The sequence below is a fragment of the Cherax quadricarinatus genome, chromosome 66 (assembly GCF_038502225.1).
Source record: "Cherax quadricarinatus isolate ZL_2023a chromosome 66, ASM3850222v1, whole genome shotgun sequence".
NCBI lineage: Eukaryota > Metazoa > Arthropoda > Malacostraca > Decapoda > Parastacidae > Cherax > Cherax quadricarinatus.
The window spans coordinates 4,400,539-4,425,762 of NC_091357.1; the positions used below are offsets into that span (position 1 = coordinate 4,400,539).

General features: G+C 42.1%; 1 protein-coding gene across 1 annotated transcript in view; it reads left to right on the forward strand.

Moving 5' to 3' along the window:
- The window catches only part of LOC138854653 (metalloprotease TIKI1-like), a 760,675-nt gene extending 736,192 nt beyond the window's left edge, over window positions 1-24,483 (forward strand). The window contains exons 5-6 of the mRNA XM_070099005.1: window positions 23,495-23,691; window positions 24,427-24,483. Coding sequence (XP_069955106.1) covers window positions 23,495-23,691; window positions 24,427-24,483 — 254 coding nt within the window. The remainder of the gene's footprint in view (window positions 1-23,494; window positions 23,692-24,426) is intronic.
- The last annotated feature ends 741 nt before the right edge of the window (window positions 24,484-25,224 follow it).

Genomic DNA, 25,224 nt, shown 5'->3' on the forward strand with positions numbered 1-25,224 from the left:
AAGGAACATAGTGAGTTGAAAATGGAACATAAAGGCCGCAGTACTTCCATTGGCCATGTTAGTAGTAGTAGTAGTAGTCGTGGTAGTAGTAGTAGAGGTAATTTTTCATTATGTGATGAAACGGTTCGTTGTTTTATGGAGAACTCGTTCTGATGCTACTAAAAATAACGATGGTGGACAAGTATCTTCAGCAGGTGCCAGATCAACCTGGCCCATCACCGACCTTCGGGAGTAGAAAGACTCTCGGAACTCATCAAAAGTGCCTTTATTCTGTTTAACACTGAAATGGCACGAACCTTCTCCATTCTCATATCTACCAAGTTGACCATTTCTCTTGTGTACGATTTACTTAAGGTGAAAACCAAGTTCATTTGCGCTGGTTCGTCCCCTGCTCACATTTTTTGTTTCATTGACACATTGTGTCATAAAAAAATCAGTATTACTCTTTATGTATCTTTCCCATCCCCATGTCCCTTGTGGATGCCAGTTCTCTGTTACTTCGTGACTATAATTTACCCGTGACCAGTAGCTTTACCTTGATCCTCCTTACTCTGTTGTTGTCCTAGTTGTACTTTTGCGTCGGTCTCCCGTTGTTCGAGAGAAAAAGAGAGAAGAGTTGTAAATCACTGTTATTTCCTTTTGTCGCTCTTGGTATTTCGCCTATTGTATAATTAATGTAAGGGCCAGTGTTGACGTTTAACAGCTTTTCAAAACTCCACTCTATATTTAACATTAGTGCCGCCACCTCTTCGTTTCTCCTGCTGCCTCTCCTCTCAGAACGAGGTCCTTCTCTGGCTATAATGTACTGGCCCTGGTTATAATGTACTGGCCCTGGTTGTAATATACTAGCCCTGGTTGTAATGTACTGGCTGAGGTTATCCAAGAGAATTCTGATTTCTGAGAAGTATAATGTCTTGGTATGTGTGTGTGTGTGTGTGTGTGTGTGTGTACGTGTACTCTCCATCTGCAAGTGACCATTAATTGCTGTGACGAAAGGCAATTACCGTAGCCTTGAAAGGTGAGCTGCCAGGGGTGGAAGAGATAAAGACACCTTGTGTCTCCTTGTGTTACCTGCGTCCTGTGATCACCTTCACCACCACAGCTCGTACCTTGTTAACTGGAGGATTACCACCCACCTTATTAAGTCATTAACATTCTTCGTGTAAGACTGGGGCAGCGAGAGGGGGGGAGAAACGAGAACTTGTGAGTTCAGAGATGGCAAGAGAAAGAAAATGAGAAAGAAAGAACTGCATTTAATATGAGACATTCGAACTGGATGCATAATCCAGGTGAAAGAGAGGACAAAAAAGCCATGAATGAAATTGAAATATACTCAAAATACTTTATCTCATACGTAAAATCCTTTTTTAAAAATTATATCTAATTTCGAGCTCTTGTTTTAAGGAGATGGAACCTATACTGATGACAAAGAAATAAGTGAAAAGCTGAAGAAACAATACGACTGTTGTGTTCAGTAAGTCATTAATCAGCGTAAAGATGGACAAAACAAAGGAAATTTTCACGAGACTTAAAACACTGCTGACATCTGCATAATTTCTGACGTAACCCGTAACCTCCGCTCGACTTGGAAAACGCTGGTAGCATGCCACTGCACTTCCCAGCACCAAAATGGTGGAATTCTGTGTTCATCAAGAATGCAAGAAACCACTATCTTGTGCCTTCAATATTCAATGGAGAAGGTGCTGGGACATTGGAGTCATCCCACACGGTCATTAAAAAACTAATGACCCCACTCATGCGTCCAACCTTATCAGAATAAACCATCCACGGGCGGGGTTAGAACCCGCGATCAGAGTCTTAAACTCCAGACCGACGCGTTAGCTAACGCGTCGGTCTGGAGTTTAGGACTCTCTGATCGTGGGTTCTAACCCCGCCCGTCCTGTAGTATGATTTGTTTGCAATCGTGTCATTACGATTTCGTGAGTCTTATCAGAATCTTGGAAAGTGTTTTAAAAAACAAGATGTACAGCATGGACGTACAATAATTACACTAGAGTAACCTTTTTTTAAGAGCGCGTAGCTTTTTGCCTCTCGGTTACTGGTCTGTTATTACATAGTCTTGGATCCTCTGCAAGACACAGTGCAGATGTAGTGTACTCAGACTTTGCACAAAAGCCTTGTACACGTGTAACAATGGGATAACAGCGTACAGAATAAGTTCATAAGGAATAAATCGAAAAGAGGGCAAATGTATACTTAACTTCTTGACAAATAGAACGCAAATTTGAGCAGTTTAATCAGAGGCTTCAAGCTGTGTTCTTAGAGTCAGGGTAGTCACCCCATTTCTCATTGTCGTCCTCATATCCAACATAGACAGAGACATAAATCATAGCACCATTCTTTGTCGACAGTATTGGAACCTGTATGAGTGGCATCCATTGAGGACACGGCAAACCTCCAGGGTGATATAAACCAAGTCTTCCAGTAGACCACTGATAACAATTTGATGTCCAATGAGGACAAATTTAAGTTACTCCGCTATGGAAAATTTGAGGAAATAAAAACTAGAACGGAGTAGAAAAACTCAGATCACTCGGTACAGTGGAACATTAACGTGAGGGATTTTTAATAGATTATGACTACATACTTTACCTTCAAGGATCACAACAGTATCATTATCACAATAATATTAATAATAATAATAATAATTTCCACGTGTACATGTACAAGGTATACAGGCCTAGCTGACATCCATGACATACTACAATATAGAAAGGCCCTTGTTATGCAAAGCATTTCTGGCAAATTAAGTCAGTTTTGTTCCCAGAATGCGACCCACACCAGTCGACTAACACCCAGGTACCTATTTTACTGATAGGTGAACATGGACAGCAGGTGCCTTAAGGAAACATTATCATGTGGGAGTTCGAACACGTGGATTGGGTAAAGAATACTCACGTAGGCTGGTAGTACGTATAATTACAGATAATGTGGAGAGCGCCCTCACAGCCGTAACCTTGTCTCCTTGCTCCTCTCGTAACACTGACTGCCTCTTAATGTTTCCAACCTTACCGGAGAACGACCCCCGTACCTCAGTGTGTGAGCTGAGTGCACTAGCAGTCGAGCGAAGGAATAAAGTAATGGGAACACTTTTAAGTAACTCGAACAGTACCATTTGGAATGTAGACGAGAACGATATGTCCAAATTTACATTTGAAAAATTCTAGGATTGGTCCCAACCCTGCAAGAAGAAATCACTCATTGTTAAAGCAAGACAAACTCAGCATGTGGTGCAAAATACCACGAGTGAAAACTAGTGGCTCATTGAGTACACTAAGAAACAACTCAATAATTGCAAAGGGATCAACAAGACTCAAGATCCTCCCATAATACATCTATAGAGCCCTAGCTGTCATCAAGAAGGAACTTCAGTTCCTGAAGTCAGTATTTAATCAGACGGGCTGTGGTGCCTGCCTTGGACTACATGCGGCTAACACCTGAAGCCCAGTTTATAACGCCATCACCCGGGAAGCCTGGTCTGGGACCAGGCAGCGGGGTCAGTGACCCCAGAAATCATCAAGTAAGCTTTAGATAACCCATCTTAACCTTACCTGAGAACGTCAAGAAAATAATATTTGTTGAGTTAAGGGGAAACGTTGATAAATTGATAAGACAGATTACAAAAATGTAGTGGTGATGCTGAAAGGTATTTGGGAAGGTGTGGCGCTGAATGGGATGAAAGGAAAGGATGTTGAGTGGGGGTTGACGGAAAGGTGGATGTTGAGTGGGGTTGACGGACGAGAGGGTGGAGAGGGGTGTTGGAGCTCGAGTATTAGAGGCCATGTGGCACATTCCTGTGTGTTGGGCAGTGATCCGTGTCGGGCACTTGTGCCCCTCCCTCTTGCCTGCCCTCCCTACCTACTTACCACCTGCCCAACCACACCTAGCATCCCCTTTTCTTATTCACTTTCTTCTAGTCCACTCCTCTTAGTCATATTCCCTTCCACCTTTCACTTTGTCCCCTTTCATTCCACCCCTTACTTTCTACATCTTACTTAGTCCTTATCCCTTAATCATTTTCCCTTAGTCCCTTTACCTTAGTCATCTTCTCTTGCATCTCTTATATTTTCCCCTCATTCCTAAGTAGCCTTCTGTTTTTCTTTTCTCCCCCTCCCTCCCCATTGCTCTTCCCCGAGTCGTCTTCCCACAAGCCAAGCGGTGAATGGAGCCTCTGTTTGACAGGCTCCGGTAATGACCTTGGTTAATTTTTTTCCACAGGACTGGTTCAGGCTTCGAGGATCAAGGTTCTTACTGATGAAGGTCTTTACTGACGAGCTGAAGATCGATGGTTGGGTTAACTTTGTGGTCATGACAGGAGAGGACTCGTGTTGTACACAAGTTACCAAGCAAATCCTGTGTCTTCACTAAGTAATTTGTTCATGATTATGACCATGTATGTAGGTGTAGGTGGTTAATTTACTTTGTAACTTGGTCATGAGTGTGACCAGATCTACCTGGAGTTCATTACCTTCGTACCTTGTTCAGCTATCAAAATTCTGTGGCCCAGTCCCAGGACCCATTATATACCTGTGTAATCTTCTGACTGCCGCCCAAAGGATGGGTATGGGATGCAGAAAGATAAATTAACAACTCCACTATGAAGTTCCATGTAATCCTTGTTAGTCTTCTACTGAGAGGTGTGTTTGGTTGGGCCACATTTCGCTATCTACTCGATCTCTCACTGTGCTCTTTAGGCCCCTATTCTAATTTGCTATTATGTACTCTGTGATCTAAAAGATCCTGGAGTGGCTAGCCCATATTTACGCTCGACGAAAGGGCGTGTTTGGGATTCGTCCAGGATCCGGGAAATGAGTGTGCAGATGCCGAGGCAAAGGCTGCTATATCAAATTGGTATTGCAGCAGATTTCTGGTGGTGTCCTTATGACCTACATACATTAATGCCATCAGGTAATGGTGGGCCCTACAGACAAGCACCATCTTACACAGGCATTGATATTAGGTGGGTTATTAATTAGACACGTGTGCACCATCTGGGTATCATTATTTGTATACGTTTCGATATCAATACAAATTCAGTGACATAATGGGAAGACTGTAGAACTACATACAGAAGACGAGGTAGTCAGTCCCTCAGCCTGGAAGTTGGTGATGAGCACTGTTGTGCTGAGAGACTGATTACCTTGTCTTGTACACAAATAACCCCCACATAGGAAAGAGGAGCTTACGACGACGTTTCGGTCCGACTTTGACCATTTACAAAGTCTTATGCTTACAGTTCAACAATCTTCCCATTATGTCCTTAAATTTGCACTGATAAAACCACTGGATGTCGAAACGTCTACAAATAAAGCTACCCAGATGTTGCACATATCTAATTTTTTTTATCTTGTCAGTATTGTATACTATGACGCATTATGTGGGTCTCTCTCTCTCCTCTTTCAACAAGACTCCCCTCAAGGAAGGTTCCTTGATGTTGGTGAAGGGCTCTTGATTTAGGGAATTGGATCTGTGCTCCAGTTCCCCGAATTAAGCCTGAATGCCTTCCACATCCCCCCCCCCCCAGGCGCTGTATAATCCTCCGGGTTTAGCGCTTCCCCCTTGATTAATAATAATTTCAACAAGACTCGTCATTGTTAGACAATTTTCAGTAGATAATTTGACGTGCACGAGCGCGCACACCTCAGTGTCAAACTGATAGCTCGCTGTTGGCTGAGAGACAGATTTCAGTGTCGGCCTTTTCGCCTTTTCAGTTTTTTTTTAGAATCTCTTAATATTAAAAATTAGATTTCTATTTAAACTTGTTTGAATATTTATTTTTCGTCTGTGTGTGTGATTTTTTTTAATTTTATCCTGTGTTTTTATGTTTGTGTTTACGTTTTATTGTGGCAACGTTTCGCTCTCCAGGAGCTTTGTCAAGCCTGGAGGGCGAAACGTTGCCACAATAAAATGTCACATTAGTTGCATTTGTGTTCTTTTACTTAACATATTGTCGGTAATCCTAGCAATATTAATACAGTCTTGTACTACGTCTTGCTCGCTTATCTTCACCTCTCTCACATAACTTTCTCAGTCCATCAGTTCACACCAGACCTCTCAGTGTTAGGTCTCATAAGTAAGGCTCGCGTCAAGGCAGTTTTATTTTATATAAATGGAGCACTAAAGCAAACTTCTCCATTTAGAATACCTGTACCTCCTAAACCCAGCCTCAACACCCTAGGATTTGACCCCTTCAGGGGGCATTTCTGGGTGAAGATGAAATTCATTGGAAAATCTACCTTACACTGCAATTGACGACGTGATCAGGTCCCTTCACAATCGAATAATTGATGCTACTAATGCAACTTGCCAATCAGCTTCAACCAAGATCTACCAACAATATAAACCTACGAGGGAAATTAGAGACGGTATGAGAAATTATCAAACAGAATGTTGAAGGCATCTTCAAACGCGGCAACCACCAGTAGCTACATTCAATAGATTGAGGCTCTTATTAATTACCATGATTAGTCATCACAAGTGTGACTTATGGAAATTGCTAGTTCTAAAAACTAATCAGTATAAACGAGAGCCTGCAAAATTTTGGAGTAAGATTCGGCAACTTTTAGGTGCAAAACACAAGGCTCCTACCTACCTGATTCATACCTTCACTGATGATGATGATGAAGAGGTTGAGATTAAACTGGATGATCCACAGGACCAGGCTAATTTGATGGGTGATGTTTGGGAGAAAATTCTCTCCCACAATAACAGTCGTCGATTTAACAATAATCACTATCAGTTGGTCAATGAATGAAGAGATGAGAACTTAGCTGATCTACAACCACTACCTTCCATCGATACTTCAACTCTTGAAGATACCCACCCGCTTACTAGACCTATCACACTACTTGAGATGAGTCAGGTTATTGGAAGAATGCGAAATAGAGCCCCTGGTCTCTCTGGAATAACAAACAAAGTTCCTACCCAGAAATTGTAAACAGTCCTTGGTTAATATCTTTAATGCCATCTTGGCCTCAGGACATTTTCCAGTTGTTTTTAAGACTGCTAGGATGATCTTTCTTGCTAAACCCAATAAAGACATCCATCAACCAGAAAACTATAGACCTATATCCTTACTTGAAGTCACTGGGAAAGTTCTTGAAAAGATCATTTCCAACAGAATGAACTACTATATGGAGTTTAACCACCTTTTTACTGAAAAACAATTTGGCTTTAGGACACATAGAGGAACCCATCATGCAATAAATATTTTTGATACTGTAGCGAGTGTAAAACATCAGGGCAATCTTACCCTAATTGCCACCAGAGATGTTCATAAAGCTTTTGATAGCTTATGGCATGATGGTCTTATATACAAACTTATTGACCTACCTGACCATAACTGGACCTTTCTCAGATTTATATATAACTTCTTAATGCAAAGAAAAATCATTCCTACCTTTCATGGCAAGTCAACAGAGCCTTTTATACCGACAGCTGGTGTCCCACAAGATTCTTGTCTTAGTCCAATTCTATTCAATATTTATGTGAATGATCTTCCTCAACCAGAATTTAATGATACAATTATAACGCAATTTGCAGATGATGTTATCCATGTCGTCTCGTCCACTCCTGTAACAGGAAAATACAAATATGAAAGAGCCATAGAAAAAATTAATATTGAACTTCGTCGAACATCCAATTGGGAAAAGAAATGGAAAATTACGACTAACCCTGACAAAGTCCCGGTTAGCACGATAGGATGTTTTGCATCAACCATCGAAGATAAGGGGTGTATCTCCATCAGAGGTACACCTGTAGCCATTAGAAATCCTAACAAGATCTTGGGATATGAAATAGACAGACATCTCACGTCAATAAAAAGATCAACATAGCCAAAGCCGGTCTTAGCAGTCTCTTTAGATTTAATCAAGCCCCTTCACATGTCAAAAAACATCTGTATAAAATGATAAGACCAATACTCGAATACCCATGTCTCTCAATGTCGTTAACAACAAAGATCAACATGCTAAAGTTGCAACGGGTCCAGAATAGAGATCTCAGCTTTATTACGGGCACCAGGAGGAGAGAGAGTCAAAATGGCAGATTTACACGTACAACAGGATATTACTGCCTTAAATGTGCGCCTTGATACGCTGAAGAAGGGAGAACTCTATGCAATGCAAGAACTCGCATACCAGATAGAGAACATCCTCTCTAAATTGAAAATACCACTGACTATATCATTAATACTCCTCCTCACAGGACCCAAAGAATGACTCTCCCACAGAGGGTCCGTCGCTCCATCCATAAAGACGATTACCATCGACCAATGATCTTGAGCAACCTCCCAGCAGATGAAGACGATTGGGTAACACCAGAACCCTTGTATGTCTACTAAGAAAATCATCGCCCCCAATTAGAGAGATATCTTATATAACATTCTACCGTTAAAATTATGCTACATTTACTATGGCGGGACACCACCTTGTAAGAAGCTAACGTGTCAAGTAATTCTTTACAAACTGTCCAGATTACAGACTTGTCTTGTTTAAATATTCGTTATGCAATCGCAAAAAAAAGAAAAAAAAATTGCAACTTGTATATCTACTACCAATAATTCAGAGTCATGTACTTATATATCAGTTATATCTATGTGACTGATGGGTTAGTATTATACCACTTCAAGAATTTTCTATTATTACACATACACTTTTTAAATTGCACCAAAGTGGTTGTGTCACTTACCTTTTATATCCTACCTCACTCCCCCCTCCCACCCTTTTCCAATATTTCTATCCTTACCCATCCTTCTTCCTTACCCATCCTTCTTCCTTACCCATCCTTTTTCCTTACCCATCTTACCAAAGACTCTGGTCATAAGAATCGAATCGAGCACTAAAGTTGTACGGCACTTGGGAAAATAGGAGATAATTAGGTTTGATTTTATTTGATTATGAGCTATTCATCAGGTTACCTATTAAAGTCCTTGGGTCCTGTTGAGGTCCTTAGGTCCTTCCCTAGGTTGCCCTCACAGCAGTCAGCTAAATCATACATACCTACTTACTGCTAGGTAAGCAGGGTCAGCAAGTGTAAGAAAACTTGTCCCTGTGCCCCGCCCAGGATGCTTCTAAAAACGGGTACCTATTTACTGCTAGGTGAGCCGGGGCAGGTGTATGGTGAATAAGGTCTTCAATATTTAGCCCACGTGTGAGGGGTGACTAATGCAAGTCCACACGCGTGTACAGAATTAATTGTATTGGATTGTTTTTCCCGCCAAAGGTGCTGGTTTATTGTGTATCCCACATCCATCCTGTGGACGGTAGTATCTAGTTCATTGTATACCCCATATCCATCCTGTGGACAGTAGTATCTAGTTCATTGTATACCCCATATCCATCCTGTGGACGGTAGTATCTAGTTCACTGTATACCCCATATCTATCCTGTGGGCGGTAGTGCCAGTATGCCGTGCTCACCATATCTCTCCTGGGTGTTCATTTTGTCCTGGCCCCGGATACTTCTATCCAGCTTGTACCCACAACATTCAGTTGTTAAGTTGTCTCCACATGTGACAAAGGGTGTTGGTACCCAGACAATGTTGGTGTCCCGGGAAACAAACGTGGAGATTTCAAGCTTGCTCTTTTGAGCAGACTTCTGCGTTGCTGTGACTTCATGGACTACATACACAGTTATATCCTAGGGAAGTGGATGGCCCGGTGGACACTGCAGACTGGGAACAAGTCATACAGGGTGTTTGACCCTTCTTTATCAACAGGAATCGCCACTTCGAGGTGAATCTCTGTCGATTAAGAATCTGGCACACACGTCTCGGCCATAGCCACCTTTTTGTGTAGCTTGCAGCAGGCATTTGACTGTAGAACACATTTTAACTGCAAATAACTTAGGTCTTTTCTCTTTCGTCATAGTTTTTATAATTACTCTACAGCCTATTGAGTATATGGGAATTTACACGAGAGTCTTTTGACATTGACAGATGAATGGGATTTCTAACTGATGCTTATGATTTTAACTATTTTTGTGGTGTTATGATTTGCTTGTGAGGGACCGCAAGAGCGCCAAATGTTAAGGTGAGTCTCCACTCGCCTAGGTACCTTCCTCGAACGTTTCCACTCTCCAAGGTTTCAGTTCTTTATTTTATTATTGGTTCCTAAGGTGGTGGTTGTGAGTGACGTCTGCAGGTGTCCAGCCTTGGCAACATTTTGTTTCAGTTCGTGTGTTAGAGGTAAAGTAAGGTATCCTGAATGTTGACGTCCAGGTGGATCATGGCTGAATGACCCTTGTAAAGTCACTAAGCCTTTAAATTTAACACGGTAATGGCCGGTACAGTTGATCTTTTGAGTAAACCAATCACCTTTCACAACACTTTGTATATAGTTTGACCAGAACTTTTGTGTATACTTTGACCAGGACCTTTGTACGTAGTATAACCAGTAGTTTTGTATAGTTTGACTAGGACCTTTGTCCGTAGTTTAAAAAACTTTCGTATATATTTTAACCAGGATTTATACATTTAATAAAAATAATGACCCTTATTATTAAGCGCAGACACCAGTTATTCAGTAGTTGCATTTTGTACTGCTTGAAAAACATTAAAAGCTTAAGGACACATTCAGTGTTATTAACACCGCCGCCAGATCTATGAGGGAGGGTGGTTGTTTATCCTCACTGATTGCCGGTGAGGACTAATGGGGGTCGATCCCGGCACGGGTGAAACATTGGGCATGTTACCTTGCACCTGCTGTCCCTGTTAACCTAGCAGGAAGTAGGTACCTGGGCGTTAGTCGACTGTTGTAGGTCGCTTCCTGAGGAACAAGATTAATCTAAGTTGCCAGAAATGATCTGCATAACCAGGGGCTTTTTATATAGTATGTCAGTGATGTCGGCTAGGTCTGTATCGGTTGTACTGCGCTGTATGACCCCTGTAGGTTTAGCGTTTCTTTTTTATAATGTATTAGTTGTATCATGCACTTGTAGAAATCTATTATTATTATTATTATTATTATTATTATTATTATTATTATTATGCTATTATTGTTGTACGGAGTCATCAAGAGTCCTGTGTGTTCAATGTGGAACTTCGACGCAGTCTTCGCTACTCTTTTTCTGATAGCTGGCTAGGTTCTCGGTTTACTGTGTACTCCAGTGTGCGCTGTCCGACCTTGCCTAGTATGCGTCTCCACTCTGTGATCCAGGAGATCCAAGAGTGGTTAGCGTGTCTCGATGCGCGTTACGAGGGTGTGGAGTTTAGGCCATGTTGGTGTCCAGAGAAATGAAAAGGGTGGGGGTGGAGGGGGGATGGCAGGGCTAAGACTGTTGTAACCAGCACACTCTACAGTAAATTTCTGCCTTACAGTGACTTCATGGGCCATATCCTTGGAAAATGGCGGGCCCGGTGGGCCCTGCAGACTAGGAATAAGTTTGGTAGGATTTGGGTGTTTGGCCCGCCTCCTTCAACAGGAATTATTACACTGAGATGAATCTCTGTTCGACTGAGCATCGGGCACACACACATCTCTCTCACCTGTTCGCAGGTCCTCCTGTTCTTCCCTGATGAATAAGACACTTGTGCAGTATTTGGGTAACTTGTAGACGTTTCGTTATCCAGTGGCTTTATCTTGTCGGTATTGAATGCCACTGATATACAGCTATTTTTTCTTGTTTAACTTGTGGCGGCAGACGGGGACATTTTAAGTGTGCTCTCGGTTTAAGTCTTATCGTCTTCATAGTTTTATAGCTACCGAGGTGCTTGCATGGACCTCGGGGAACTTTTAGAAAAATGTCTTGCCATTAATAATTTAACGGGGTTTCAATATATACAGGTTATTAAAAATTGGTATAGTAGTATTTATTTGTGATAAGTTTTTAAGTTCGTTACTTTTATTGTTTCTTAGTTGAATTTTTTTTTTGTCGTGTATTTTATATATCGTTTATGGCTGAGTTTTGAGTGACCTACGCGCTGTGGGTGGGTGAGAATTGGACCTGCCTAGCATGGGCCTGCAGCAATCTCCTCCTTTCTGATGTTCTTAAATGTTAGGTAAGAAGACACAAGTTCAACTAATGTGACATTTTGTTGTGGCAATGTTTCGCTCTCCAGGAGCTTCAAGCCATAACGGCTTGATGAAGCTCCTGGAGAGCGAAACGTTGCCACAGTTAAATGTCACATTAGTTACACTTGTGTCCTCTTACCTAACATATTGTCGGTAATTCTACCAATGTTAATACATTGATAAATGTTACAACTACTGCGGTGCTACCTTACACAGTAGCTGAATGTTACATTTTGGAACGCCATGGTATAAAATCCAACGTATGAACGTTATGTTGCGAAATTTAACACAAGGATAATATGTTAATATCCCACCTGCATTCTGTGTCATCAGGGGTAATTACAATGCAATTAACAAATAATTTGAGGGTCATATCAGCAGTTTATTCGCCTCGGTATAGGGTGTAATGTGACGGGTAATTACTGATAAAGAATATTAATTAAGCTTATTACTTGTGGCGAAGCTGTGTTGATACCATGTTTGTTGGAGATAAATGGTATGAAATACCCACACGATGGAACAATAGACACAAATGTAGCGAAATGCGATTCTGTATTGACTACGCTTCGCCCACACTGTGGGCTTTCTCAAGTCACAAACAGATCTACCTGATTGTAGATGAATGGTTCAGAGAACCGACACGTTGATAAATTAGACACATGTGCAACACTTGGGTATCTTTAATGAGGAAACGTTTCGCCTTTGTATGGACTGCTCATTAAAGGTACCCAAGTATTGCACATGTCTTAATTTATCAGATCTACCTGAGTTGAACTCTTCTCCAGGCTGAGGGAATTATCTTTCCCACTGAACATCTTGCAGGAAATTCTTCATGTTTGTGTAGTCCCTCCTGTTGTAGTTTGGCTTCTCCCATCCTACTCCTGCTTCCCTCTCCACTTGTAACTCTTCTATGTGTTCGAAGCTCAGAACCACGTGATCACTAGCTCCGAGGGGCCTTTCGTACGTAATCTCTGTCTGAACCTCAAGGTGAATACGAGGTCCAGTCTTGCTGGTTCATCCTCTCCTCTCTCTCTGGTAGGGTCCCTAACTTTGTTGGTGCATGAGGTTTTCCAGTACCACCTCCATCATCTTGGCTCTCCATGTTTCGGGTCCCCCGAAATCTCCTTGTGATTTAAATCACCCATAAGTAGTTACTTTGCCTTGCCCATGTGAGCCCTTCTGGCCATCACAGCTAGTGTATCCACTATTGCTCTGTTGCTCTCTTCATATTCTTCTCTTTGCCTCCTGCTGTTCTGTGGTGGGTTGTACATTACTGCAATTACCACGTACGTACGTTGTGTGTGTGTGTGTGTGTGTGTGTGTGTGTGTGTGTGTGTGTGTGTGTGTGTGTGTGTGTGTGTGTGTGTGTGTGTGTGTGCGCGTGCGTGTGTGTGTGTGTGTGTGCGCGCGCGTGCGTGCGAAGGAGATTTAATGCACTCAGTCACTCGGTCTCCTCTCTTACTCTTTTGGTCTGTAGTTTCTTTCTCTCTCTTTACTCATTTTACTTCTTGCTGTATTCAATTAACTTTTGTTTGATCTCGTATTTTACCCTCTCTTGTCTGTCTTGTTCCTCTTGCGTCAGCTACATAGCTTTCCCTCTACTGTCTCATCCCTGCTGCTTCCAACATTCTTGTGTCCTCTTTGATGCCTTCACTCTTCTGCCTCATATTTTCAGTTTTATCGTTTCCTCCCACCTCCACTCGTTTGTATTTTGTTTATATTCTCGTGTTCCCTCTCTTTGTATTGATTTTTTCCTCTTAGTTCATCTTTTCTTTTTCCTCTTGAGCTGTACAAGTCTCTTCTTATTCCTGTTCTTTGTCTTCACGTAATTATCCCATTCTCTCTCTCTCTTTCATCTTCTGGTCAGATGGGTATCCAAATATTTCTTCTCCAATGCAAAATCCATCGTGAAAGCCACGTCCAGTATAAGACATTTCTTTAAAGATGATGGAGCTGACACTGATGACAATAAGGAAATGAGAGAAATACTTAAGTCACATGACAAACCAGTTTTTCATGAATGAGACTCCAAACACTACCAACATCTTCACAGTTTCTGACGTAGTCCTTCGAAGAAGCCACTGACAACATGCCCATGTATTCTGTTCCAGACCCAGACTCGTGGAATTTCACATTGATCAGAAAATTATATGAAGCCGCTAAGGCCTTTAGTATCTTACGGAGAAGCCTGGACACAGGTGTCATCCCACACTCGTTCAAAATCACTGATATTTCCCCACTTCACAAAGGTGGCAGTAAAGAGATTATGGATAACTATTGGCCAACAAGCAAAACTTCACACATCAAAATCTTAGAACGAGCCTTAGGAATCAAATTTGCTAATCACATAGTCGCAACAGCTGCTCAGTCTAGGGCAGCTTAGGTTTAGGGCAGGTCGCCCCTGCCCTTCACAACTGCTAGACCATTACGATTCGTCCTGGATGCTCATGAACACAAGCTGAATGCTGATGTAGTGTTCGACAAGTGTGACCATGGTGTGAGTGTACACAAAGGTGTACAAAAGGGACAACTGGAAAAGTTGGCAGATGGATATTTAACATCTTAACAAATAAAACCCAGATAATAGTAAACGGAATGGAGGAGGAGGAGGAGGAGGAGGAGGCTGCCGCAATGAAAAGTTCTGTTCCTCAAGGCACAATACTCGCCCCATTCCTGTTTCTCATTCTTATGTTCGACATTGACAGAGAGATAAATCATAGCACCGTAACATCTTTTACTAATAACACCATTATCTCTGAGAGTGGAGTCCGTTGAAGACACAAATCATCAGGCTGTTATAAATAATCTTGCAGTGAGCCTCAGACAAAAATATGATGTTTAAAGAGGACAAGTTTCAGTTGCTCCGCTGCGGAGCAAATCATTCAATAGAGCGAAAGTTTCCATGTGCGAGACTCGGGAGTAATGATGACAAGATCTTCCATTTAAGGCTCATTACAACGCCACTGCTTCCGCAAGGAAAAATGATTGGGTGGATAGCTAAAACTTTCAAGACAACAGATGCTAAACCAATGATGTTCTTCAAGTAACTTGTTCTCTCCGGGCTGGAATATTGGTGTGTACTAACTGCTCCCTTCAAGGCAGACGAAGTTCCTGAGCTGGAAAATCTAGAGAGTTTTCACTTCCAGTATACACTCTCTCAAGCATCTCAACTAAAGATCACGCTTGAAGGCCTTTCAACTGTATTCCTTGGATTGGATGCGAGAAAGGTACATAATATACACCTGGAAAGTCCTGGAGGGACTGGTCTTGTACGTCAATAATTAAATAACCCCGTATGACAAGACTTGTCAAATTGTACAAAATGCCTTCAAGAAAAAGCAGGTGCGATTGGGGGTAACGTTTTCACCACGAGTAGCTTCATCGTTGAGACTGAAGAAGCCCCTCGTGGCGAAACGTTTTCTTAAAAAATTGTCCAAAACTGTACACAAGTGTCCTTTTCCACAGTGACTGTCTTGTTCGGGGAAGCTGTCATAACCAAGCCGATGATGCTGTTTTGTCTGCGGCCAGAGGACGAACGTGGAAGCCGGAAGAAACAGCAAATCTGTATCGGTTTTCCTGAGATGAAGATGTTTGTGTGAAGGACAGCCATCTTGATCCCGGGAAGAAGAATTACTGTCACTGTTGAGGCTAACTCTCAGTCTCTGCACTATTCTTCTCTTTCTCAGTTGCTACCTTTCTCGTGTTCGCCATCCCTTTCCTTTTGATCTGTCGCTTCCTGACGGAGGCTTCATCGGGAAGGTTCCTGTAGATTTCTAACCCTCTTTGTCTCCCTTGAAAAACAGCCGAGCGTTTTTTATTTATCATACTCAGAATCTGTTTTATACTTGAGAGTTGTCCAACGTTGTCAAGAAATTCTCCTCGTTGACCTGCTGGGTCTGCGGCCACATTTTGCAGGGTAGTCAGGTGATGCTGCAGTCATGTGTTGATGATCCACTCCTTCACTGCGTGGAGGCAAGCCATCTCACAAATGGGAAAGACCATTTGTTACATGGGCGGTGAAGCAGTCCCAAGAGTTGCTCCTCTTCCCTCTTGAGGTGATGGGAGTATCTCAGGAGGACCGTCCTCCAAGCTGGGAGTCGAGATTTCGGGAACTCCTTAAGGTGGGTTCTGACAAATGGATTGGTAAGACACAGTCAGAACGTTTCGTCTGCTCTGCAGACTTCTTCAGTCGAATACAGATGCTTCAAAAACTGTAAACAAGCGACGCAGTGAACTATAAATGGCATGATAGAGCCCTTCATCAGATAGATCTAAATAATCCTGTGATTGTTTTTCCCTCAGTCATGTCTCTCAAAAGTTACATGTGCACAGCATAAATACTGAAATTACTGTTGAAAATTTTTTTTTACATCACACAGTCTGAAGAATGAAGCAGACAGGTTCATTAGAGAAGTGAAACTGCCTTGTTTACCTCCTAAATAGTGACCAGTTGAAAATATAATGCAGAGACGTTTTTCGAACACTGGAAATAGATGACCAATGAGAACTAGAGAAACTCAAATAAAATCCGTTTCACGACGACCAACACAGTGCACATACACCCGGGGGAAGGGGGAGGGGGGTATATGGTGATATAGCAACATGCCCTGTATCTTCCGCTAAGGGTGGCCATCCTCCCCCCCCCACACACACACAAAAAAAACGTTCAAAATTAAGTAGCTGTCTTGTCAGATGTATGCAGACATCACAGTTTGACTCTCCGAACCACAACATCCCCACCCATCCTTCAGAGTGCAAGCACTGTACTTCCCACCTCCAGAACCACAACATAGCCACCCATCCTTCAGAGTGCAAGCACTGTACTTCCCACCTCCAGAACCACAACATAGCCACCCATCCTTCAGAGTGCAGGCACTGTACTTCCCACCTCCAGAACCACAACATAGCCACCCATCCTTCAGAGTGCAGGTACTGTACTTCCCACCTCCAGAACCACAACATAGCCACCCATCCTTCAGAGTGCAGGTACTGTACTTCCCACCTCCAGAACCACAACATAGCCACCCATCCTTCAGAGTGCAGGTACTGTACTTCCCACCTCCAGAACCACAACATAACCACCCATCCTTCAGAGTGCAGGCACTGTACTTCCCACCTCCAGAGTCACAACATCCCCACCCATCCTTCAGAGTGCAGGTACTGTACTTAACACCTCCACGACTCAGGTCTGACCAGTTAAGCTAACCTGTCTTCCTGGTCTAGGATTGGGCCGTGGGAGCGGTGACCCCCGGATTACCCATATATATAATTCACCCCTGGAAAGGCGTCTTTCCTGGTAATCACTGCACTAGTTACTCCGTCATCACTGCCCTGGTAATCACTGCACTAGTTACTCCGTCATCACTGCCCTGGTAATCACTCCACTAGTTACTTCCAGCCATGCATTCATATGAAGTCATTACTGTCGCCCGACCTCTCATTATACCATCATGTTAATGTATGCAATCGGTCTGCAGGACCACAACACCTGCAACACACAGACCCAAGTCTCACTCCACTCAGGCTCCAGGCGGGGACAGAGGCGAGGGTGGGTGGGAGTGGGCGAGTGTGGGGTGAGGTTGGAATACAAGCATCAACATAGCTAGCAGGTGAGACAAGGATGAGCTAAGATGTGAGACGAGCTGGCTGGCTATACAAGGGTTTATGTCCATTAACGCTCCTCTCATACCTAGGAATTAACTCATCAAATTCTTGTATATATATTTTTTTTTTACTTCCCTCTTTTCCTCTGGTCGCCCTCTGGCGGTAGCAAGTGGTTGGTCAGTTTCTTCTTTTGCGTCTCCGTGTGTAAATATCTCCATGTTAAAACAAATGTATGAAAATGGTAATTTAGTGGGTGTATTAGGCAATATCTTTGAACATCTCATTCTCCATCTTGAGCAGAATATGTGGGGATGTCGACGCTTTAAGTAGCAAATTGGAAAACCCCCCAAAACACTTGGATTTCTGTACCTACAATAAAGAGAGAGAGAGATACCTGATATATACATGGAAGATGCTTGAGGGGTTTGTCTCTAACTTGCACACTGCTGTATCTTGCTCGAGTGAAAGATATAGGAGAAAGTGTGAAATAAACCCAGTTAAAATCAGGGGGACTATGGGTACAATTAGAGAACACTGTGTCAACATGCGTGACCCAGGACTCTTCAGCATACTACCCGTAGATATTAGAAATATTGCCAGAGCGAAGACAGAAGTTTTGAAGAAGGTGCACAGCGTTTTTCTACAAGTGTTGGGTTAGCCTGACGTCGTATGAGAGGGAGGGGGGGGGGGGGATTCAGCCAGTACATTGCTCCGGGGCGCGGACCTCAACGATGAAGATTTTGCAGCAGAAATGCAACATTTACCATTAGTACCTAAAGCAGATCTTGGAAAACTAGAATTGCTAAACAGACTACAAACTTAGTGAGAGATTTCCAAATGTTTGTGTTTGAGAATATTCCAGCTACAGTAATGTCAGCAGAAAGTTTACCCGTGGTAACTTGTCCCAAGGGGCCCAAAGCAGTCTTTTTTTCATCTTTCAAAATTTCTCTTGGAGGCCCTGGAGCCAGATTGTGATGGCTGTGGTCCTACTGACCGGTAGCACAAACAACTTAATTGACTAGGCGGGCAACGGAAAAATCTTGTCTAAGACCAGGCTGCAAGGGGTATGGAGCAGGAAAATTCCCGCAGACATGTTTGAAGGACAAACTGCTTTGACGATGCACAGTGACAAGTTGTCTTCACAAGAAGGATTAGATTTTAGATTTTGTCGTCGAAGTTCCTAGTTTATTTTGTACCCCATATCCACCCTGCGGATGGTCGCGCAGAAACATGTGTATACAAGACGGAATAGTGAAAATCATGAAAAGTTGTTAAATATTGAAAAAGCGAGTGGACATCAACGCCTATGAAAGATTGACACAACGTAGACCTTGGTTACTGTAGAAATGAAGCAGAAGCCAGTAGCAAGAAACAGACAGAGAGAGAGAGAGAGAGAGAGAGAGAGAGAGAGAGAGAGAGAGAGAGAGAGAGAGAGAGAGAGACCGACCGACCGACCGAACATGTGGAACATAGGCAGCGTGTACAATTATTATTATTATTATTATTATTATATTCAAGGGGGAAGCGCTAAACCCGGAGGATTATACAGCGCCTGGGGGGGGATGTGGAAGGCATTCAGGCTTAATTCGGGGAACTGGAGCACAGATCCAATTCCCTAAATCAAGAGCCCCTCACCAACATCAAGGAACCTTCCTTGTGGAACCTAGGCAGCGTGTACAAGTCTTCAAGAAAGGATACAAAGAGATGAAGTTGTAAAGCACATACTAGCATCCCTACATACATAACATGTTAGGTCATCTGTTAACGGTTCCGGTGATCATCGTCCCCACAGTTCGGTCTCAGATCAGATATTACAGAAAACTAAATGTTACAGGAAGAGGAACTGTTAAGAAAACAGTAAAATATAGCCAAGGTTTTTTTTAAATGTAAAATGGAGTTTGAAAGATTTACCTGCCATCTTGTATGCACATGAGACGAAGACAAGATAAAACTAGTGGAACTACTGGAGGGTAAATAATTTGTTAGGAGCGTTGCCTCAGGCTGGACTGGTAATGTAGAAGAGACCTGGAAATTGGTTGAAAGATTGCTAGCTCTTCTTACAGAGATTACGCAGGATAGACGTGATAGCACACTGCATGTTTCGCAACTGCTAGAAGACTGTTTATATGGTACCTTACCGGAGACCCGGAGACACACTAGAGATACAGGTGCTCCAGTACATAAGAGTACCTGGAAGACAGAAGACAGTCAGAGGTCGATGATATATCAAGATGTTAATGAAATTTTATCAGTCAGCTTTGACCTGGTCAAAGATTGGGTCGCTGGGGCGTTGACCCCCGGTTCACGAGTAGACTCCGGGTAGGTAGGTAGTCCTCCCATTACGAGGATCGTCACACGGCATCATCTCAGAGCTAGCCTCCTTGCTATCAGCTTGAGCAGTAAGCTGTTGGTGCTCGCAGCATGCAGCTCTACAAAAGCACCACTGCTCAACTGACCAGAAAATTGTCAGCTACACTAGCGAAGACAGTTACCATTTCATTACATATGTTTAGTGCTTTTTCCAATCGGACCAACACAAGACGAAACGTATAGTTGTTGTAGAATTCTGTTTGAGGACCTTCACTTCTACACGATATACAGCCCTGAATACATAGAAAAAAATGAGTTAAATGAAAGAAGTACAAACAACGTTCTCTGGAGATCAATACTTCTCTAACAAAAGGCTGGGGCGCCACGAGTACACTGAGAGACAACACAAGTGTCAGGGACCCAAGACTGTTCAACTGCCTCCCAGCATACATAAGGGGGATTACCAATAGACCCCTGGCTGTCTTCAAGAAGGCGCTGGACAGGTACCTAAAGTCAGTACCTGATCAGCCGGGCTGTGGTTCGTACGTCAATTTGCGTGTGGCCAGTAACAGCCTGGTTCATCAGACCCTGATCCACCACTAGGCCTGGTCTCAGACCGGGTCACGGGGGCGCTGACCCCCGAAACCCTCGCCAGGTATAATACAGGTATAGCACTCCCTTGCTTGACAAATCCCAATAAAGATTTAGTACCCTCCGTAGCAGTAAGGTGGATAATAGCACTTCCAGTACCTTCCCTTAAGTGTAATTTAGACTTACCACTATCACCGGTACCAGCATTAGACTTAACTAACAAGACATTCACATACCTTGTTGAAATCAAAGATAATGTTTGTCTACCAGGTGGAGAGTGCTAGTTAGCATATATGGGAGTGACAAGTAGACACAATGGCCATAAAACACCTGTCAATGACCATAAAACACCTGTGCTGATAATACTAATAATACCTATATATGAAAATGATTTTATATCTTCTCAATACAGGAATATTCACGACCACTTGATGAAGTAGAATAATGCTAAACTATCCTCAAGGAAGAGGATTTACATGTCGGCTCTCTGAACCAATTATGTACAGGATTTACATGAACACCGTCGATAATCTTCAGACATCTATCTTGCCACTTCAGTTGTACATAACATGGGAGGAGCTTCAGTATCTCCAGAGTTTGGGGTAAATTGATTTTAGTCTGTCAGGACACGGCTGTCAGGTGACTTCAGCCATTTTGTTGTTGACCTCGCCTACACTACAACTGACAGCCACACTGCTTTGTATTTCCCTGCTTTTCTGTCTGCATGGAAGTGATAAAAAACATGGGCGAAACGTTTCCACAATAGTTACCTATCCACCCTCTCCCGCGGTGCACAATAAACTAGCCACTTCGGTGGCAAAATAATCAGATCTCCCGCTTCACCCTACTTCTGTCTTCACCCATCAGCCGTCCATCCCCATGCTGCCTTCCTCAACTCCCCATCAGTCCCTTTATTGTAATCAAAGGCTGGAAGTAATATGTTGGAAGGGTAGGGAGGAGTCGCAGATTGATGAGGCAGTAATTAAGATTCATGAGAGGAGTGACGGAGACGCTGGTATGATCACAGCATAAGGTTCCCCAGGGGTAATCTGCCATGGATATCAGGTTCCCCTGGGAGCTACTACCCAGGGAGGGAGCCAGGGCCAGAGATTGCCTCAACTACTAGTGCCCAGGGGAGTTACTAACCAGGGACAGTTCGAGGGGGAGAGGAGGATTGCCTCTGTCACTTGTGATTAATATGTAAACTGCGAGAGTTGATGTACCAGTAAGTTACATCACAACATGTTAGAAAATTTTTCGGTCCTTGGACCTTGATTAAGGTCCCAGGACCGAAACTTTTTCATATAAATATGTCAAAGTTTTGCTCACGTGTCCTTTTAAACCAGTTTGTCACAGTGTTGCTATTGATTCAGCACCACTCGTTCTTGGTTACAGTATAATACACTGCTCGTGGAGGCTAGTACACCAAACGGGGAGTAGAATGAAATCGCAGAGGCACCCACACCACCGTATGTCCTTGGATCAGGCTAAAGCACCTAGCTCTGCTGGGTGCTTGATTCTTGTAGGATTGCGTGGTCCTGTGGTTTAGAGCGTAATGTGTGATTTTTGCTCAACATGAGGCAGTCCAAAACGACATGGGTTCGAATCCTCGGCTAGTCGCAGTGTTGTTATTGATTAAATACCACTCGTTCGTGGTTACAATAATATATATTATACATATGTCGTGCCGAATAGGTAAAATTGGTCAGTTAGGAAGAACTCTTTTAAAATTAAGTCCTTTCTAAAATTTTCTCTTATACTTTTAAATGAAAAAATATATCTATTTTAATGTAAAAATTAATAATTTTGTACCAAAAGAACCTTAGAAAACTTACCTAACCTTATTATAACAAGCGCAATTTAATTTAGCCTAATCTATCTATTTTAGATAAGTTTACAATAATTTAATAATAAACACAATGAAAAATATTTTTTTCGTTACGTTCAGAATGATTTTTGCGAAATTATTGCATACGGCAAGAAGAGCGTTGTTATTTAAGTCAAAATAGCAAGTTTTACCTATTCGGCACATATATATATATATATATATATATATATATATATATATATATATATATATATATATATATATATATATATATATATATATATATATATATATATGCCGAATATGTAAAACTGGTCAATTAGCAAGAACTCATTTAAAATTAAGTCCTCTAAAATTTTCTAGTATACGTTTAAAGATACATTTTTTTCATTAATGTTAATGTAAAAAAAATAATTTTGCTTCAAAAGAATCTTAGAAAACTTACCTAACCTTATTATAACAAGAACAATTTATTTTAGCCTAACCCAACTAAATATATTTTATATTTGTTTACAATAATTTAACACTAAACAAACACAGTGAAATATATTTTTTTTCGTTAGATTCAGAATGATTTTGGCGAAATTATTGCATACACAAATTTTCACTTGTCCTGTATGGCAAGATGAGCGTTGCTATTTAAGCCAAGATCGCAAGTTCTGCCTATTCGGCACGACATACATACATACATATATATATATATATATATATATATATATATATATATATATATATATATATATATATATATATATATATATATTTTATATATATTTCTATATATATATATTTTATATATATATATATGTATATATATATATATTTTATATATATTTTATATATATATATATATATTATATATATTATATATATTATATATATATATATATATATATATATATTGTGTGTGTCCCAAAGTTCGTAGATTCGTTTCTCCTCCGGCCTAAAATAAATGTTTGTGATCAGAGTGCCAGATCAACCAGGCTGTGATGGATATGTGAGGCAGCGGGCAAGCACCAGACGAGCCTGGCCCATGGCCGGACTCAGAGAGTAGATTAACTCTCGAAACTCTTCAAAGGTATATACTGGAACAGTATGAAGGGGTTGTAAGGTTGTGTTTGTGGTTGCAGGTAACTGGGAGAGGAAGCGACCAGTATGGGTGATGCTGATGGTCAACTCCTTGACGGAGAGTGACATCAGGAGCCGCGGAGTGCCAGTACTCGACCTCTACCTGGCCCAGGAGGCTGAGAGACTCACCAAGCGTACTGGTGCAGTGGAGCGAGTCGAGGAGCAGTGTGTTCCACTCAATGGTCTTAACTTTTCTCAGGTGAGTGTGTTAACTTCTCTCAGGTGAGTGTGTTAAGTTTTTTCAGGTGAGTAAGATTAGGGTTTGTGTATTTATGCATTAGTGTGTTTGCGCACCTCCATGATCGGTGTGTGTGCACCTCCATGATCGGTGTGTGTGTGTGCACCTCCATGATCGGTGTGTGTGTGTGTGTGTGTGTGTGTGTGTGTGTGTGTGTGTGTGTGTGTGTGTGCACCTCCATGATCGGTGTGTGTGTGTGCACCTCCATGATCGGTGTGTGTGTGTGTGTGTGTGTGTGTGTGTGTGTGTGTGTGTGTGCACCTCCATGATCGGTGTGTGTGTGTGTGCACCTCTATGATCTGTGTGTGTACCTCCATGATCTGTGTGTGTGTGTGTGTGTGTGCGCGTGTGCGCACCTCCAAGCTCGGTGTGTGGGCACCTCCAAGAGGTGCGCGCGCACCTCTCCATGGAGCTGAACTCTTCTTCAGGCTGAGGGACTGACCGCCAAGGTTGGACTGATTACATCATCTTTATTTCATTTCTACTGCTGTCTCTGCATTTGACCGAAGAAGCGAAACATTTCATTAATAAAGATACCCAACTGTTTCACATGTGTCTAAGCTTCAAGATAGCCAGGGAAGGTGCTAGTAATTCTATACCGAGGGGAACTTAAGCTTCAAGGTAGCCAGGGAACATAACGAACCGTGGGAAAGAGTTGCGCTAGATCTGTTAACTAATTTCCAATGTTCCCTCCAGGGAGATCATTTCACCAGATACTATTTCCTGTTGCAAAGAAGACTGCCGAGACGGTAGCTAAAGCGTTTAAAGAACGCATTATCTGCAGGCATACCACCTTTAGTCCCTAGTAACAGATAATGGAGGTGAATTCTGTAATGATATTCTTGAAAATTTGTGTACCTTGTACAAGATCTCTAAATCCACCATTGTTCCTCATCATCCTGCCAGCAATGGGTTAGCGGAACGAACCAATAAGAAAGTACTTGATGTCTTGAGAGCCACTTTCAATCCCAACAGTGAAACCTGGGATGAAGTTATACCCGATGTGCAGTGTGCTATGAATTCTGCTTACAATGGTTCTATAGGTGACACTCCACATTATGCATTGTACGGTGTAGATAAACGTTTGCCTTATGAGTTATATTCTAACCCAAAACCAAATTACAACCCTGATGATTCCATAGCAACTCGTACCAGCTTAGCTCAGTGTCTTCTGAAGAATCCGTGAAACACTTCATAAATCAACAGCAGAATTTACAAGAGTCGCTAACACTCGAGCAAAGCCGTCCAAAATTACAGTAGGCTAGAGTTATGCTGACTAACTTTAACAAAACGTCTGCAATCCCTAAGCTTGATCAAAAGTTTGTTGGTCCTTATCGAGTAGTTGAGCATATCAGTGGCAATAAGTATAAGGTTAGAGAAATTAGTACTAGTCAGTATAAAGAATCGCATTTAGATCATAAGTTAATATGTGATGAGAATGATGTTCCAACCCAGACTTATGTAACAGCCTCTGACAATCCTCCTGACTCTGTA